Consider the following 19,052-nt stretch of genomic DNA (forward strand, 5'->3'; position numbering starts at 1 on the left):
ACAAAAACACCCAGTAAGTCGGACCTGCGTTGCTGATAAGAAAAGCTTTCTAAGATACATTAAGTGACGAGACCAAGGTATAGGACAGTGAGGACAGTGTGACTCCCCTTGCATAGACATACGTAGGATTGTATGTGCACTAACGCTTCTGGGGAGATACACAGGAAACTGTGCCGGACTGATCAGCTCTGGGGCTGGGCAGGTACGGAGTGGATGGATGGGGCACAGTGGGAGACTTGTACTTTTCAATCAAACCCTTCCATGTATATTATGATATGTCTGTTCATATATAAAAAATATTCCTGTATCATTGTGTTTCTATAGACACACATATAAACACACACGTGTGTGTATGAATAAAAACCTAAAGGACTCCTTCTGGCCAAGATTGAGTTAGCAAGGATTAACTTTACCCTCCTACCTGAAACAACTCAGAAAACACTCAAAATACCTACAACAATGAATCCCCAGACGTTGGGCATCAGGTCGTGAAGGACAGTGATCCCCAGGAGGTGGGAAAGAGATGAGTGAGACCTACAATTGCCCAGCTGACTGCCGGAGAAAGTTTCCAGGCCATGGCACAGGAAGAGTTGAGCAAAGAAACAAACAAACTGATCATTGCTAACACCTACGGAGGACTTAAATGTGCCAGGCACTTTTTAAAAGGTGTTTTTACGCATATCAACTTGTTTAATTCTCCCAACAATAACCCTTCGAAGTAGTTTATGTTATTATTGGCATTTCCAGAGAAGGAAACTGAGGCATAAAGAAACAAGGTGAAAGCCAGTAAATGGGGAGCTGAGCTGTGACCGCAGACACCTGGCGTCCAGGAATCCATGTTCTTTCTGTTCTCAGTATATATCACGCATCTGAACCTTATTTTTTGACTCAATTATATGATAAGTGTCTGCTGTGTATATATCCCCTTGTTAGATATTTTTGCTGGAGCCAAGGGAAGAGGTAGAAAATTCTCTACACCCAAACTTCACTTGTTTCCAGTTTTTTGATTACCTTGCTCATAGATGGGGGAAGATCTCCATCTCGTGGTGCAATGGAGGAACTGCAGGCACCTCCTTGGCATTTCCAAGAGTCGTGCTCGCTCACCTGTTGAAACGTTTAAAGTGCCCCCATCCTGCTGAAACTTTTAAACTAGTTTGACCCAGGTTTTAGTCTTGTTTCGTTCACTAATCTACTGTGTGATTTGGGGCAACTTTCCCTATTTAGGCCTCAGTCCCCCCATCTGTAAATAAGTATGCACAATCTACAACCTTAACTTTACTCAAATGCTACTGTTAATTGGCTCGTGGCTCTCTGGAAGCCCCATGCTTGATGCCTCATGTGCATTAAATTGCTTTATCCCCACAGCAACCTCCTGGGGAAATTGCCTTTATTATCCTTATTTTACAGATGAACAAACTGAGGCTCAGAGACATGCAGTGACTTGCTCAGTGTTATTCAGCCTGTAAGGGTTAGAGTGAGGATTTGCAAGTGTGACTGACTTCAGAGCTGTAAACCCCTGTGTAATCTGCCCTCGTCAATCTCACCCCTCCTCACCGTGGAAGTCCATGGTGCCATCACTAAAAACCTTAAAGAGTTTTGAAAACATGCCCAGACCCCACCTCCAAGATTCTGCTATAACTGGGGTGAGGCCCCGGGTGATTAGAGTGTGTGGCTGGGCTGGAAGCCCAGCTGTGGAAGGTACACACAGGTGACCCAAAGTCAAAGTGCAGATTTCAGCTTGAAGCATAAACACACTTTAAAAAAATAATAGACTTTGCTTTTTGAGAAGTTTTAGGTGAACAGAAATTTTAAGCAGAAAGTTCAGAGAATTCCCATATACCCCCTTTCTCGGCCTCAGTTTCCCTCCTTACCAACATCTTGTATTAGTGTGGTAAATTGGGTACACTTGATGAACCAATACTGACGCATTATTAACTAAAGCCCACAGTTTACATTAGGGTTCACTCCTGGTGTTGTACATTCTACGGGACCCGACAAATACTTAACGATACGTACCCACCACTGCAGTGCCACACAGAGCAGTTTCACTGCCCTAAAAATCCCCTGTGCGCCCCATTCACCCCTCCCCACCGGACTCCTGGCAACCCCTCATCCTCCTCCTGTCTCTGTCATTTTGCAAACTTATTTTTAAATTTAATTATTTAAATCTTTGGCACTTAGTTTTGTAAATTTAAAACAACAAAGTTTTAACTTTAATTTTGTCTTAGTCATCATTAGCCATCTTTGATCAGAAGGATGGAAATAAAAAATTTAAATTTAAAATCTGTTCTTTCAAACTCACGGAACTAAGTAAGTACAAAGGAAATTGACACAAAATTTCAAATGCTAATTTTTGTTAACTTTATAGCATTCATACTTTGGAAGTTGTCAGAACAGAAAACTGTGCTCAGACTCTGGGAACGCACTGTATTCAGAAAAGGAGAAAGCGGCCAGTTCCACAGGCCGGGAGCGGCTTCCGTGGGGAGGTAACTACCAACACCTGGCAGGTCGTGGCGGACAGGTTAGTGGCTGGACAGGCGAGAGCCAGGGGATGGCCATTTCTGGCAGAAGAGCCACAGAGGCCACTGAACACCATGTGAAAATTGGGCCTTATCCTGGGGCAATAGGGAGCCATTGAAGGTTCATGAGTAGCAGAGTGACTTGATCTGATTTGTGTGGGGAATGCATGGTAAGACTTGTGGCTAGCAACTGTGGGAAACTGTGGGAGATGTCGCCATGAAATGACAACAGTGTCTGATAGGTAAATCCCTCTCCGCCCTCCAGGCCTTTGCTGATGCTGCCTGTTTGTTCCCCTTGAAACACTACTTGCCACATCACCCCACCCCACCGCAACCCCATCTCGTTCTGGGTGTCTCCTGCTCAGCCTTCAGGCTCTGACTTAGACATCGCTTCCTCAAGGAATTTTTCTCTGCCCCATCACCTTGGTCCTCTTCTGTCATAGCATTTATCACACTGTAATTACATGTTTAATTATCTGTGGTCACAATCAAACTGGGCTCCAGGATGGCTGGGGCCGGACCAGTCTGGAATCACTGGCACCTGACCCAGTGCTGCCTGGTGCTGTGTGTTCCGGAGGAAGAGTGCAGCCGCTGGAGCCAGACAGACCAGGTTCACCACCCTGGGTCCCCCGCTACTAGTCATCTGGGACCTTAAGAAAGTAGTTTAACTGTTTTATTTATTTTTATTTATTTATTTATTTTGAGACAGAGTCTCACTCTGTTGCCCGGGCTAGAGCGTCGTGGCATCAGCCTCGCTCACAGCAACCTCAGACTCCCGGGCTCAAGCGATCCTCCTGCCTCAGCCTCCCAAGTAGCTGGGACTACAGGCATGCGCCACCATGCCCGGCTAATTTTTTCAATATATTTTTAGTTGTCCAGATAATTTCTTTCTATTTGTTTTAATAGAGATGGGGGTCTCGCTCTTGCTCAGGCTGGTCTCGAACTCCTGACCTCAAGCGATCCTCCCGCCTCGGCCTCCCAGAGTGCTAAGTTTAACTGTTTTAAACCTCAGCTTCCTTATCCGAAAATGAAGATAGTAGGATGCAGAGGATAGAACTGTTGAAGGGCACAAATTTGGTAATTCACGTAAAAGCATGCAGACGATACTGTCAAACAGCAAGTGTTGAACAAAATACTAGTGGTGGCGACAGGCAACCGATACATTGCTGTTTAACAAACGAGTTTCTATATCCTTAGTGCCTACGGCCAGGTAAAGTTTATTCACGCATTAAAATTTGTGCCAAACCTGTAAGCAACGATACTCCAGTGACAATGAGCACATTTAGCATCCAGATCTTGGTTTCTGAACACTATTCTCTGCTAAAAACAACAAGGGCTCACTAGAGAAACGGCTGCAGCAGGAAGTAGAAGGGGAGCCCGAAATATCTCACTGTGTCAGAAACCAAGAAAATGCTCAAAGAAGTTGGATTAGTATCCAAAGAACACAGGAGCTGGCTTGAAGAGGCTTCACTGGCCAAATGTGAAGGAAAATTGGCCAGAAAAAATAATGATTATAAAACACAGAATTAAAAGAATCCAGGAGTCCATAGTGAGTCCCATAAAAACAGGGACAGTAGGGAAAGAAAAGCAAGTTCTTCTTTACAGAGTATGCCTGTTAATAAATGTAGAGCTAATAGACGGGGTTGAAAAAAATCACAACTTTGCAAATACCAATATACCCGATTCAGGCAGTGATGCTAAAACCACTGAGGAAAAAGTTGACAGAGGAGGGAATAGTCACATGATCTCAACGGATCACCCTAGGTAGCACTTATTAATCACCAATGGACTTCACTAGAGAAATGGGGTAGACACCACCTATACCAAATGATCAAGCTTTCACAACCCCAATAACGGGACAAACTGACAAATCCCCTGCTGAGGTACAAGGGCAAGTATACATCACCCAGGTGTGCTCTGCCAAAAAATTCAGCCTGAATCTAATCATGGGGCTGAGGGAGGATCAGAGGAATCAAGATTACGGGATATTCCATAAGACACTGGTCTGGACTCATCCAAGTTACCACTGTGGTGAGAGACCTCCCATAAACGGAGGGAAGGGCAGGTCTGAACTAAAGGAGACTGAACAGTCACAACAGCGCAGTGGGCGACTCTTGACTGGCTCCAGGATTTGAAGGGGTGGGTCTTATTTGGGATCAGTTAGGAAATTTTAATATAAACTATTAGTTAATCGTATTGCATCATTATTAAATATCTTGGGCATGAAAATGGTAGCGAGGTCATGGAGAACAAAGCCTCTGTCCTTAAGAGACACGTGAAGTGTATTTAACATAAGCATCTGAAGCTGGGTTTTAAAGGCAACACAAATGAGTCCCGCCCTTCGGGACACGGTTTGCGCGTGCGCACAGCCCTCTATTCGCCAGACTTATTTCGCGCGGCTGGAGAATCAGATCGCGCCCGCGAGGCGGAAATGCACGGCAGCGGGTTCCGGCTACCGCGTCGGCGGCACAGGCGGCGGAATGGAGGAGGTGCCTCACGGTGAGCTCGCGGAGGGCGTGGGTGGCGGGGCTGAAGGCACGCTAGCTGCTCTAACTGTACTTTTGTCTCCGCGCAGACTGTCCAGGGGCCGACAGCGCCCAGGCGGGCCGAGGGGCCTCATGTCAGGGATGCCCCAACCAGCGACTGTGTGCTTCTGGAGCGGGTGCCACTCCGGACCCGGGTGAGGAAAGGGCAAGGCCTGAACGGGAAGTGAAAGGCGCAGGCCCGGAAGGGGCGGGGCGTGGGGAGAAAGGGGACGCAACCTGAAGGATGAGTGACAGGACGGGCTACCAAGAGGGGCGAGGCTTGGGGAAGGCGGGGCGTGGCAAAGTGGGCGGTTGAGGGCGGGGCTTGAGCCCATGAGTGACAGGGGCGAGGCCTATAAAAGGCCTGGAGAGGGGGAAGGACCGGGACCGCGACAGGGATGGAGGATGGAGACTGAAGGATCAGTGACTGGCGCTGAGTCCAAGGGTTCTTAAGAGAGGACGACCGCGGGGCGAAGACAGCAGGGTGGGAGGGAAAAGTCTGCTAGGGTGAGGAGCGGGGCCAGAGGTTTGAGTGACAGTAACAGGCAGCTCTCCGGAGAGGCCGACCGCGGAGAGAACAGGGGATAAGCTTTGACGTCAGGGAGCCCACGCCTTACTCTCGGGCTTAAATCCTGGCTCTGCCTGCTACTTTGGACAAAATTTTCTTCCTTTTGAGGAGCAATTCTCCCATTCATTCAACAGAAATTTGTGTTAATGCCCTCGTAGGCACAGTGCCCTGTGCTGGGGCCACAGCTGTGACTGAGAGAGGTGGTCACTGCCCTAGCGGAGCTTATTGAATAGGGGGACAGAAACGAGACACATTCGGGGGCGGGGAGGACTCTGAGAACCTACTTGGAAGGATCTTGAAAAGCAGGGGGCTGGTGGAAAAATCTTTAAGGGGTTCAGAGAGACTTGGGTTTGTTGCTCGGGTCCACTGCAAACAGTGTGATCTTGAGCAAGCGTCTTGACCTCTCTGAGCCGTTGGTTTTTCATCAAAAATGGAAAGAAAGATAGTTACTTTTGTCAACCCAAATGAGAGACTGAGGCAAGAATCTCGATCAATCAAGGTTATTGTGCTAGAGCTTTAGGGTGCACCAGGGAAACACAAGTCACAGGGCCTGTGCTCTCTGGAGAGGTTTCAGGAGGCTCAATATTTATACATTTCTTTAAAAGGGGAAAAAGCATGGGGGCGGGGGAGAGTAAAGTGGTCAGGCAATCTCTTCTCGTGAGATTTTTAGTTAGCACCCAGTAAAGCTATGCTGCACATAAGGTCAACATTCAAAAAAGGGAGTAAAGGAAGAATTAATTATGCAGATGTCCCAGGGTAGGTGAGGGATGATTGATCTCATCCTGATAAGCTTGTAATCGACATTGTCAGTGTGAAATTTAACAGACCTGAGTTTCCTGGGCAAGGAGTTAGGCTTAGGTTACAGACCTACAGTTACAGTTGAGATATCTTTGTTTATGGAAGGAAATACATCTTGAAATGTTAGGGGCAAGCAAAGAATTTACTTATGAGCAATTTGTGAGGCCTTTTCTAGGGCTCTGGCAAATGTGTAACATTTTGACACAAGGTTGCAAAGTAACGGCTAATAGGAAAAAGATGACGGTGTTGCATCCAGGCTTAACTTTCCCTTTGGCATAACGAGTCTGAGTGGGCCTGAGACTTTCTGTTTTCTTTTACACCTTACAGTGGTGTTTTAGGGATTTGAAATAAGATGAACTATTGAAAGCATAGTCTATGTATAATAGATGAGAGTTTTAATCGACACATACTTATTACATATATGCTATTTGACAGTTTCTCAACCTCAGCACTAGTGACATTTGGGGTCTCATCACTCTGTTGTGGAGGGCTGTCCTGGCATTGTAGGACATTTAGCAGCATTTCTGGCCTCTACCCACTAGATGCCAGTAGCATTCCTTCCTGTGACAATCAAAAATGTCTCCAGACATTGACAGTTGACAGGTGTCCCTGGGGGCTTTTGCCCCAGGTTGAGAACCACTACTATATGCAAAGTTCTCTTCTGAAGCTGGGAATACCTCATCCCTGTGGAGCTTAGTTCTAGTAGGGGAGACAAATGTGCGAACCAATAAATACGACAGGTGTGATAATAGCCTTATTTTCTTCTTAGCACTTATTACTACCATTGACTAAGAAGTATTTCAAGGATCCTCTGAAACTGCCCCAAGGATTTAGCTCCCTCTAGCTCCTCAGAAGAGTAACGTTCACAATTTGATCAGGGATTTGATCACCTGAACTTTGGCTTTCTTTGCAGCCATAGAGGAAATCAAAGAGAAAATGAAGACGGTGAAACACAAGATCTTGGTGTTGTCTGGGAAAGGTGGTGTTGGGAAAAGCACATTCAGTGCCCACCTGGCCCACGGCCTCGCAGAGGATGAAAGCACACAGGTGGGACACGGGGAAAAACGGACGGATGCTCTTTCTGTCTGAGGTGCACGATGGCTTTAGACAGTTGATGCCTTAGATGGAGTTGAATTGGCCTCTTTGGAATCTCGATCCTTGCAGAGAATGAAGAACTGCCTAGCAGTCAGAGAAGCATTTCTTTGGCTTCTCTAGCCAAGAAAATGGATAGCAGGTGTATATGTTTGGTTGCATGCTGATAATTTGTTACATTAAGTTCAGGTGACTTTTTCCTCTTTATTAACCCCTTTCTGCATTTCTCTAAGCTAGGGGCCTGCAGACTATAGCCAGGGGGCCAAGTCCAGCCTATCTGCTATCTTTTTGTGGTCTGGGAGCTAAGAATGGTCCTCACATTTTTAAATTGTTACGGAAGTATCTACATATTATCCTTGATTTTGCCCTCAAAGCCTCAGATATTTGATATTTGGCACTTATATATTGATAAAATGTTTGCTGGTCCTTAACACTGGGCCATTCGTTTCTACCCAAGTACACAGAGGGACATTCAGATGACCCAGTGTTGCTCTCTAGATCTCATCTTTAATGAAAAGTGTAGTGGGCAGCTAAGAACACAGGCTCTGGAGCCAGACAGCCCAGGTTCACGTCCCAGCTCCGTCCATGCCACCGCTGCTGTGACTGTGGGCAGGTTACCAAGCTCACTCTGCCTCAGTTTTCTCATCTGTAAAATGGGATGCAGAGGGCTGAGTGGGACGATGCGTATGAAGCACTTAGCTAAGTACGTGCTCAGTAAACATCCATGACAGCAATCATTGTTCTTATTCATACTTTATCTACTAACTGGAATGTGAAGGGATGATGATAGTTTCTACTTTGGAGATGAGTTTGTCGCCTCCTCAAAGTACAGTGCTAAGCACGTTCAAAATAGACTTGTCAATTCATTGTTCTGTTAGTCAACAGTCTCTTGCCATTCGAGGGTCAAATTTGTCTTGGCTCGTGGGCTGGCCAAGACATCTGTCCTATCAGATGTGCATATGATCCAGAATGATCTTTGCTTTTGGAAGCTGTCAGGAATATGCTTAAGCAGCTCTTGAGACAGCCTTTAATCCAGCCAGTTGCAAGTAACCACTTGTGAGTAGACAACTGTTTACATCTTTCACTTCCATGTGATTATGTTCTGAAGTCCTTGCTGTGCCCATGTCTAGACTTTGCGATATGTAGAAGGAAAGCACACCACTCAGTGTGGAAACACGGCTAGATAAGCTGTATTTGTTTATACTGTGGCAGTTTCAACCATCTCCTGTAGGTTGGAGATGGTGCTCAGGAAGTGGGAGGTTGGGTTTGTTGCAAGTATTGAAGAGGGAAGCAAGAAACAAATTTGGGTCAAGGTAAAAAGTTACTCGGAGGTGCTGCACTTTGGATCTGAGACATTACAGCTTTCAAGATGAACACATGCCCTGTTCTTCAGAAAGTTCTGGAGGGCCATCCCAGACCTGGTTTATCAGAGGGGGAAAGCTGGGTGTTTAGGGGTGGAAGGAATCATCTGAGGCTACACCTAAGTCACCAGCAAAGAGCTGTTCTGGATTTCCTTCTTAGGTTTCTGTTTTGAAAGTTTAGCCTAAGCCATTGTTAACCTTGAGGACCACAGGAAAATGGGGCTTGGTCAGAGCTCAGCCAGACATTCTGCTCTGGTCCTCCTCGTGGAAAGAGCTGGTGTTGAAGTAGGAAGACCTTCGTTTATATCTCAGCTCTGTTCCTCCCTCATTGAACAAGTCACTGGCCCTCTCTGAACCTCAGTTTCCTCTTCTATAAAGTAGAGATAATGATACCCACCTCCTAGGCAGATAGTAAGGGCTGAGTAAACAGTGGCTGACCCTGAGTCTCCGAGTGACCCGACACCCAGGCCCATAAGGTCACACAAGATGGCCTTGGCCAGACTCGGAAGGGCGTCAGTGTTGATGGACTTTGAGATCATTGTTACTACTCTACCTCATGAGAGTCGAGTTGCTCTAGGTCTGGCCTAGTTTCTTTCTGTCTACTCCCCCGTCCTGTTCCTCTACCCTGTTCCCCTCCCAGTCGTGCGTCTTGAGTCTGTGCGTTCAGCTGTGAACTGCTCTGGTCTCTTCTCGTTCCCAGGTTGCTCTCCTGGACATCGACATATGTGGGCCGTCAATTCCCAAGATAATGGGATTGGAGGGCGAACAGGTAATAGCTATGTTACAACACTCTTGAAATCATTCTCTTAAGGCAAACTAAATAGCACTGAGCTGCTAACCCTAAACAAAGAGCTAAGCAGAGCCCGTAAATTTTTATGTGGACTTGATGAGCCCAGCTAAATGTTCAATAGTCCGTCTGACTACAGCAGCTGTGGATTTTGGGGGGTAGGATCATATATAAAGTCTGTCCATACCATTTGAGAAGCGTTGGTTTCGATGCCTTCGTAGAGGGGAAGGGAAACAGCGAGTGAAATGCAGAAGTAAGACACGGAAACTTAGCTCTGGCCGGGAACAGTACACCAGGGTTTGCTACGGGTCTCTACCCTGGAAACAAAGGAATATTTCTGCCCTTGTGGTCTCCCCTGGGGAACTGAGACTGCAGGGTAGGTGAGTGACGTGGGCCGGGGGCAGGGCCCAGCAGTGTGTGCAGTTGCTCTCCTCTAGCTGCAGGTTGGCCCGAAGGCTGCAGGAAAGGATTCCCTCAGGGCAGCACATGGAAGCGGGGCTGGGGGCTAGGGTGTCCAGAGGTTTCAAGACTGGCCTATTCTTTAACTAGTGTCGGCCCATTCTGGCCAGTGAAGCCCCCTGCCCTTGTGGGAGAGGGCAGATGATGGATAACATAAAACTAACCCAGAGTAAGGGCCAGGTGGGCCAGGGAAGGGGGGCTGCTATATGGGAGGGGCCCACTGTGCAGAGAGCAGGGAAGAGCATTGTGGGCTGAGGGGGCAAGTGCCAGGGCCTGATGTGGGGCATCCTCGTGTCCTCGGTGGGGTGGCCAGTGGCACTGGAGGGTGGCCCAAGGCGGATTGGGCCAGGCCTTGCGGGTGCTGCCAAGGTCTTGGGCTTTGCTTCTGAGGGAGCAGGGAAGGGGTGTGGCATCCCCACAGATGAGACCCAGCAGTGGGATCCGCATACTCGATCGCTTACCCCATCAGTAACACGTTTGGTTACGCATGCCCCCAGTGTGGGCGGTAAGTCCCTTACTTTGATCATACGTAAGTATTTTATAGAAGAAGAAAATTTTAAATGATAAGATAAAATTAAAATCAAAGTTCCACTATTTTCCTCTCCTGTACTGTTGGAACATCATGTTTACCCCTCTTTAAGACAAGTGGACTTAGCAAACAAGTATAACTAGGAATGAATAGTTCGTTTGTTTTTTAAAAGTAGAACTTCAGAGTCACAAAGGATCGCATGTTGTGTGATTCCACTTATGTGAAATGTGCAGAGTGGGCAAATCCACAGAGACAGAGAGTGGGTTAGGGGTCACCTGAGGCTGGGGTGGGGGGTAAGGGGGCTTGGGGGTGCTGGCTAAGGATGCAGAGTTTCCTCCCGGAGTCTCAGACATGTTCTAAAATGATTGTGGGGATGGCTGCACACCTCTGTGAACATGCAGAAAGCCACTGAGTTGTATGTCTCCAGTGAGTGACTTGTAAGGTCTGCGTGTCTATCAGTCATATCTCAGTAAAGCTGTTGAGCAAAGGAAGAGTTCATTGAGAAAAATACTTTCGATTTTAGCTCCCATATGTTGCTCTAAAGAAGTGTCATTTCTGAGGCTGAGGTGTAATTGGAAGTTGTTCAGGTCCTAGTTTCATAACAAAGAGGCGGTGCAGAGCTGGGCCTGGGATGCCAATGGACACCTGGAGGGAGGGGTCTGTGTCTTCACGTGGCCCCAGGGAGCGTCCCCTGCCCCCTGGGGCAGCAGCCGAAGCTGACTCAGCTCTCACTAAAGGCAAATCCTTTACTCCCGGCTCCTACAAAAGCACCCTCGTAGCTCCACAGTCACCTGCATGTTCTCATTAACCCCCAACCGATTTCTGTCACTCTTTTAAAATACCTCAGACCCAAAGTTACATTTGAACGAAGGAAACTGCGGTTCCCGGCCCAGATACCCAGGCAGAGTTTCAAAGGCACCCAGCTCGGGGAGCAAAGGGAATTGCGTCGTATGTTCCGTTGCCCACACCCCCAGCTGCTCACACGGTGTTCCCGCGTAAGACCACGGCTGTATTTTATGAAGCCGTCTTCCCCCTTCATACAGCGTGTGCATCAGGTGTGCGCAGGGTGCATAACGTCCACAAATGGTATCGATGCTCGTGTCCTCACAGGTTCACCAGAGCGGCTCCGGCTGGTCCCCAGTGGTGAGTTGTCACCTCTCTGCCGTGTTTCGAGGTAGCGTGCGTGGGTTGTGCGTGCGTGTGTGTGTGTGTGTGTGATGGATTTGTGGTGGGTTGGCGACGTTTTTCTCAGCCCAGCTGTTTGTCACTTCACAAATGTTTATCAAGACACCTGTCAAGGCACAGGGGATGCAGTTAGACCAGGGGTTGCCAAACTGTTTCTGAAAAGGGTAGGACAGTAAATATTTTCAGCTCATAGCTCAAAAATAGTAATATGTAACTGAACGACCACAACCGTGTTCTAAGAAAACTTTATTTACAAAAACAGACAGTGCCCCAGGGGCCGTAGTTTGCCAGCCCCTGGTTCAGACAGTTGAGGAAATGACATTTATTTATTTCAGCTAAGTTCACTGTCATTGCAGCACATGGCCACACAGCACCTCTTTCAGATCCCCCTAATAATGGTACCTTTTTAAAAAAAAAATGACTTGCGGATGCAAAGAATGAATGTACTCGGAGGTCACATGGTAGTCTTGTCCCGAAATGGTTTTTCGGCCTGAGCTCAGGCAAAAGTCGTGGGGAGGCGCCTCGCTGTGTGGTTCTGAGTAAGCGTGACGCGCCCCTCCCGTTCCCTCTCCAGTACGTGGACGAAAACCTGGGCGTGATGTCCGTAGGCTTCCTGCTCGGCAGCCCCGACGACGCTGTTATCTGGAGGGGACCGAAGAAAAATGGTTTGCCACTCTGCTCCTCCTCTTCTCTCACGTTGTTCCAGAGCACGATGGCTCTGGGTTCATCTGTGTCCCGTCCCTTCAGGATGGCAGTGGTGTCGTCCTGCCGGGCTTTGTAGCGTGTTACTTTTAAGCATGTGGTTGCTCCTTTCTTTGCTGGCTGGAGAGATCTAATAGAAATGCCAGTTGCCATTATGTAATTTTGGGTATCCACTGTGAGGCTTTCTCTCCTTAACAGTTATAGGACCCTGAAGTTGTTTTGACTGTGGTTTCATAGTGGTTATTTGTGTGAGGTGACATCAATACCAGCCTGACCCGGTACTGAGACCGACGGTCCTAATGTGACCGTGTCCCTGAGGGCCGGCTTCCTCAGTCTCGGCAGCATGGACATTCGGGCCAGATGGTCTTTGCTGGGGAAGGCGTGGCCTGTGCCCCGCCTGGTGGGGCGTGACAGCATCCCCGCCCTCTACCCGCCTGATGCCAGTAGCACGCCCTAGCCTTAGTCCTTACCCAGAATGTCTCCAGATATGGCTAGATCGCCCCCAGTTGAGAACCACTGGTTTAGCGCATAGACCAAACGCACATAAAGCTCACAGACTGCTTCTGTGAAGAGACTCAAGTACAGAAAAGGAAGGAAAAGCAAGCGTCACCTGCGGATCCCTCTTTCTAGGCATGATCAAGCAGTTCCTCCGCGACGTGGACTGGGGAGAGGTCGACTACCTCATCGTGGACACCCCGCCCGGGACGTCGGACGAGCACCTCTCGGTCGTCCAGTACCTGACCGCGGCTCGCATCGACGGCGCCGTGCTCCTCACCACGCCTCAGGTGAGCGGCTCCCCCAGTGGAGCTGGTCCGGCTGTGCTCTGCGCCCCCCGTGCCCTGCTGTGGCTCCGAGAGCCTGGCCTCGCGGTGGCCCTGCAGAGTGTGTTCCCTGGCTGCACCCACTCGCCTCTGTAGAAACCTCTTGTTACAACGTTGGTCCAGGCATTTGCAGTTGACAAACATTCCACAATTTTTTTTTTTTTTTTTTTTGGTCATCCACAGATTAAACAAAACTGGATCAAAATTGCCTTTTAAACTTTCCCTCAGAAAACCAGGGAAACAACCGGTGCTGTTAGAATTGAGGTCGCCCTGCGTGGTCACGTCCTCCCTGCTGCGCTTGCGAGTCAGGTCCCCCAGCCTGCCGTGCTTTTCCAGTCACGTCCCAGAATGGTTTAGGAAATCTCCCCAGTTTCCAGCAGAACCAGTCTGGGTGTAGACGGGGACCTCGGGATAAGCTGCTGTGGGCCTCTTGGGCCCCTGGAGCTGCCCGGCTCCCCTCTGGACAGTGACAGAGCGGCTGTGCCACCTGGCCGTGGTGAGCCCACACTGAGGGGAGAGAGAGGCACCGTCTCAGGTCAGGGCTGCGATTGCTGTGGGTCTCAGAGGGGCCCGGGAAACAGAGGGACCGTCCTCTTCAGTTATACTTGACTTCCCTTCCAGGTGTTCTCCTCTGCTCCCAAGAAAGCCCAGGGAAGGGGTTTGCTTTCATCAGCAAATGGTTAGGATGACCCACAGTCCTCCCCATCCAGCACTCGCCGGGTGGGCACCGGGGCAGTTACAGGGCCTGGCCCTCCCTGGTGGCCCCTGAGTTTCACTGAGGAACACGGATGCTGGATGTACACACCGTGATGCAGCCAATAAGTGACAGGCACAGCAGCCACAGGAAGGGTCTTGGTGGGGGAGTGCTGTGACTCGTGTCCACCAGAGCACTCTGACGCCCTGCAGAGAGGGGTCGTGGGGCACACAGAGGAGCAGGACACCAGTTGGGCACTGGATGGGAGGGAAGGTGGCCTGGTCCAGGCAGTGGCAGCGGAGAGAAGGTTTTGTCCTTAGGGATGTTTCTGGTGTGTTTTTAAAAAGCCGTTAGGGCCACCCTTACACCTGCAGAACGATCATGAGCAGGTCCCCAAAGACATCACCTAAAAGGAGGAGAGTCTGGTTGGAGTGTGCCCCTCTGGGGCTGGGGCATGTGGGAGCTCTGCACTTGCTGCTCAGTGTTACTGGGGACTTCAGACTCCTTTACAAAGTGAAATCTATTAAAAACCACCACCACCACCAACAACAACAATCTAATTGGCACAACAATGGCATCTCCACATGTATTGGGAGAGAAAGTGGAGTCCCCCTGGGGTTCAAGGCTAGGGACCAAGCTGGGGCTACCTGTCTGTGGGAGGCACAGAGAGCTGTCCGCTTGGTGCACTCTTTGTACACAGCTTCCCTGGAAAAGGGCTTCAGGCTGGGACACCTGCTTTCTCAGAGTCCCTCACGTCCAGCACTGACACAGGCGGTGCCTTTGGGGGCCGTTCCTGACAAAGCAGCAGGATTTATTTGCAGGACTCCAGGCAGAGACCCAGAGACCCGAGGAGGTGAGAGGCGGGTGGCAGTCAGCCCGCTTTCTAGCTAAACACCTCGCTGTACCCCAGCCCGCAAGGGCTGAGTGCCAGGTGTGCGCCGCAGGAAAAGCACAGGCTGGAAGCTGCGAGCCTTTTGGGAGCCCAGGAAGGGCGAAGCCGCAGGTGCTACGGTATCGCGGTACTTGGCAGTCACAAGCCGTAGCAGAGCCTGGGCACACGGAACTGTGATGACACTACAGGGGGGAAATCGCGGGAGTACTGAGCAGGTTCACGTGGTAACCACACTGTCAAATGAGCACTCGGAGTTTAGAAGGGAACTTGAAGTCACTGAAGTTGGGTAATATTCCTTATTCCCTTTTAGCCCATAAAGTTGTTTGTGTTGATAATCTAGATTGGGGGTCAGCAAACTTTTTCTGTAAAAGGCCAGATAGTGGGTATTTTAGGCTCTGTGGACCCCAGTCTCTGTCCTGGCTACGCAGCTGCTGTCGTGGTGAAGCAGCCATGGACTCTACCTGGAGGGATCGGCACAGCTGGTTCCAGCAGAGCTTTGTTTGTAAGATCAGCCGGCCAGGTGTGGACCGCGGGCCGATCCTTGCCCGTCCCTGATGTGCAAAGTCCTGTGTGCTGTGGCTCCATGCAGCACATTACAGGAAGGCGGGGCATGGAGACACGATAAAAGGTCACATCTCTCTAGATTCATTGCTTGCTGTGTGGCTGTTGGAGTTTTTCCTCCAGGGTTTTGTGGGAAATAAATAATGCCTGGGGCGGGCCTGAGCACTCGCAGGCACCAAGCACTTTCTGATCGGAGGGCGCACGGCTCTGTGGCTCTATGACGGTCAGTCCGCCACACTGTGGCCACCCCTCAGCCACATGGACATTCTGTTTCTTATGCTCTGACTTCGGAATAATTGGTCTCTTAACCTTAACAGGAGGTATCGCTGCAGGATGTGCGGAAAGAAATCAACTTCTGCCGCAAGGTGAAGCTGCCCATCATCGGGGTGGTGGAGAACATGAGCGGCTTCATCTGTCCCAACTGCAAGGTGACAGCTCATCGGCCGCCGGACGGTCTAACACGACTCCCTGCCTTAGTGGTTGAGGAAACAATAGGAAAAGTTCTCTGCGCGACTGTTCCTGCTTTCCCTGGCATTTCAGGAAGTGGAATCACAATTACAGTCCTTTACTGCTGACTGTAGGAAAATGCTTTTGGTGTTTAATGTTTTACATTCAAAATGAGACGTTTTTTTAGGTTCTTTATGACAGCAGTCCCCAGCCTTTTTGGCACCAGGGACCATTTACATGGGAAACAGTTTTTCCACAGACTGGGGAAGGGAGGGAGATGGTTTCAGGATGATTCAAGTGTATCATGTTTATCGTGCACTTTATTTCTGTTATTACATCATTATATGTAATGAAATAATCACACAACTCACCATAGGTTGGGAACCTCTGCTTTAGGACGTGGGCCATCCTTGTGATTCCACAACAAAATCACACTTCCTCCCCTTGTCTCGCAGAAAGAATCTCAGATATTCCCTCCCACGACCGGCGGCGCGGCGGCCATGTGCCAGGACCTGAAGTTGCCTCTCCTGGGCAGAGTGCCCCTGGACCCTCACATAGGTGGGCGACCCCCCCGTTGCTGAGCCGGGGCCTTTACTCCCTGACCAGCCCCACAGGCACAGAGGGACGACGGGGCATTGCAGCCAGATCCTCACCTCCAGCGTGGGGAGAAGCCGTGAGCCACGCAGGCAGGGGCCGTGGGAGCACGCGAGCCTCAGAGCAGGGGTGGCCTCTCCCCACAGGCTCCTTCCCTCTGTTTCCCCGTCCCGTGGGGCAACACGATAGGGGAGTTGAGGGAACGGCCAGGACAGGGTGGGCCTCCTGGGGTCCACTCGAGGTGGGCACGCGGCTGTGGACAGTGCACGGGGGCAGGGGGGCGGGTGGAGCAAGTGACTAGGGGCCGGCAGAGCGGACAGGAGAAAGTGAGAACAGTTAACAGTGGCCCTAGGACAGCTGTGTGCACGTGGGACGGGGCTGGCGCGTTAATCAAGTAACGTTTGTACGTGGCTGGTGAAGGCCAGCAGACCCACTGAGGCCCGTGGGGATGACCTGGAGGTTAAAATGACACGTGGAGAAAGCACAAGGCAGAGCGTGTGTATCATATGTTCCCACTGGCATTTTAAGTGTGTGTGTGTGTGTGTGCGCGCGCGCGCGCGCATGTGTGCATACGTACGTGACATTTGTGTGTAGTATTTCTGGAAAGACACCTAAACACTGGTAGTCTTTTGTGGCTTTGCTTTTCCCAGACAGCCTTCTGTATCCATACTTTTTCTGTAACCATGTGCATTCATTATCTTTTTACCCAAAGAACTAGTTAATCTCTTAAAGTGCAGACTCCTGGGCCCACCCGAGCTGCCGAATCCATCCTCTGTGGGGCCTGGAACCTGCATTTCCTGCCCCTCTTCCTCCCCCCCCAGGATTCAGCTGCACCGCAGTGTAGCTTGGTGGGGGGGTGCCACGGTCCTGGGGACCCGGTGTTCTCCCCGAGCTGTGTTCTTCATCGTGAGTGAGGCACATCAGGATGGGAAGACCATCCCCTGCTCAGACCGGGCCCTGGGACCGTGTTGCCACTGTGCTGTCCTCAGGGACCAAATTGTCTTTCCTTTCTTTCTTTAAGGGAAGAGCTGTGACAAAGGCCAGTCCTTTCTGGTTGAAGCCCCAGACTCACCAGCCACCCTCGCCTACAGGAGCATAATTCAGAGTAAGTGTGAGAGCGAGTCAGGTGAGCGCAGACGCCTGCGGGGCTGGGAAGGAGCTGAAAGGAGTGAAGCTGGCCGGCTGTGGGAAGGACAGTCTTCCGTTTAGAATCAGGAATGGCCACTGCCACCAGCCAGGTCGGGTGGGGACAGCGGGGTGGTGGGGCCTGCCACAAAGCCAGGAGTCTGAGAGAAATCGCCCCTTGTGTCAGTGTTGTGAACTAATTCATGGTTTGAAAAACATGGCGAGGGTAAAATTTATGGCATCGGAAATATATCTCAAAGTTATTAAAAAATTGATTTAAAAAACAGAAACCACAGTGAGCCAAACCAAACCCAATCGCAGGTCAGATTCAGCCGACAGGCAGCCATGGGGGTCTTGGATTTAAGGCAGAGGTGTCAGTAGTTAAAGCTTCAGCCTCTTAGTTTGTGTGTGGGTTTTTATTTGCCTAGAAAAATGGAGTTAAGGGCAAGTAACAGCATTGCCCAAATCCTCCATCTGTAGACGGGGCCGACGTTAGGCATCTGGCCATTGCTTGTCACCACGGTGGGCAGGGTGAGGCATTTGGGTCACGGTGGAAGACTCAGGGCATCACAAACAAGGCTTTGTATGGAATTAGGCCGTCAGGGGAGCCCACCCCAGTCGAGAGGCAGCTGACCTCGGCATGCGGCAGGGCTGCCTCGGGGCCGGACGAGCCACCCGTGCTCTGCGCCTCTCGTCTTGTTTTCCAGGAATCCAAGAGTTTTGTAACCTCCATCAGTCAAAAGAAGAGAACCTCATCAGTTCCTGAGACAAGAGGCTGCTGGGAGCCCCAGCAGTTCCTGAGCTGGCAGGTGGCAGCGTGCAGGCAGGCCTGGCCACCTCGGGGACAGGTAGGGGACGCAGGCAGCAAGGCCCCAGACGCTGGTGTGGTTTGAAGTCACTTTCTCAGAGACACTTTAATCATCTAATGTTTGTACACTTTTCCTTAGAACATATGTAAAGGGCATTTTTTTTCAAACGTGCCATTTTAAAAATAAAAACGCCTCCTCGAACCTTTCCTCCAGGCTTGGTTCACGTAGAAACAAACAGCTGTGGGACCGTGGCACTCTGCTCTGTTGGAAGCTCGCTCGATCATGAAAAGTCCCATTTAAGCCATTTCTGCTGAGGAAAGAACCAAAGGAATGAATGTGTGGCCTCGCTCAGGACACACAGTCACGTGTTCAAATGGCACAGTCCAGCCAGTCCCTCAGATGGGGACATCTAAACAGGGACAGAGCACGTGGGGTGTGTCCTGAGATCAGTGCACGTGATGCAGCCGGGTACAGTCGAAAACCCTTAAAGCCCTTAAATCACCCACCTAAGACAATTTTGTGATCTGCGTATATACCCGGTACAGTACTGTATGTACAGTATATTCTAGTAATTTCCAGTGTAT

At 50.0% G+C, this 19,052-nt stretch overlaps 2 protein-coding genes across 3 annotated transcripts in view; one reads left to right on the forward strand and one right to left on the reverse strand.

Moving 5' to 3' along the window:
• The first annotated feature begins 4,910 nt into the window (after positions 1-4,910).
• NUBP1 (NUBP iron-sulfur cluster assembly factor 1, cytosolic) lies at positions 4,911-18,674 on the forward strand. Of its 2 annotated transcripts, none has more exons than XR_006733352.1 (11): positions 4,911-5,018; positions 5,095-5,199; positions 7,324-7,457; positions 9,564-9,632; positions 11,749-11,812; positions 12,398-12,488; positions 13,156-13,310; positions 15,811-15,921; positions 16,396-16,498; positions 17,556-17,639; positions 18,367-18,674. XR_006733352.1 is itself a non-coding variant. In XM_045542582.1 (11 exons), the coding sequence occupies exons 1-11, from the start codon at positions 5,000-5,002 to the stop codon at positions 18,423-18,425; spliced, it is 963 nt and encodes a 320-aa protein (XP_045398538.1). In that variant the 5' UTR covers positions 4,911-4,999; the 3' UTR covers positions 18,426-18,674. The 2 variants fall into 2 exon arrangements, 1 of the variants encoding a protein (XP_045398538.1); XM_045542582.1 differs by having other exon boundaries at positions 11,749-11,781.
• The window catches only part of TVP23A (trans-golgi network vesicle protein 23 homolog A), a 29,050-nt gene continuing 28,505 nt past the window's right edge, over positions 18,508-19,052 (reverse strand). The window contains exon 8 of the mRNA XM_045542119.1: positions 18,508-18,775. The gene's annotated coding sequence lies outside the window, so the exon portion shown is untranslated. The remainder of the gene's footprint in view (positions 18,776-19,052) is intronic.

This window comes from Lemur catta, chromosome 2 (genome assembly GCF_020740605.2).
Source record: "Lemur catta isolate mLemCat1 chromosome 2, mLemCat1.pri, whole genome shotgun sequence".
Lineage (NCBI taxonomy): Eukaryota > Metazoa > Chordata > Mammalia > Primates > Lemuridae > Lemur > Lemur catta.

Coding starts and splice junctions, on each gene's coding strand:
- NUBP1 (XM_045542582.1), top strand. Junction 15,922..16,395: donor TCATCTGTCCCAACTGCAAG/GTGACAGCTCAT, acceptor CTTGTCTCGCAG/AAAGAATCTCAGATATTCCC. Junction 16,499..17,555: donor GCCCCTGGACCCTCACATAG/GTGGGCGACCCC, acceptor TCTTTCTTTAAG/GGAAGAGCTGTGACAAAGGC.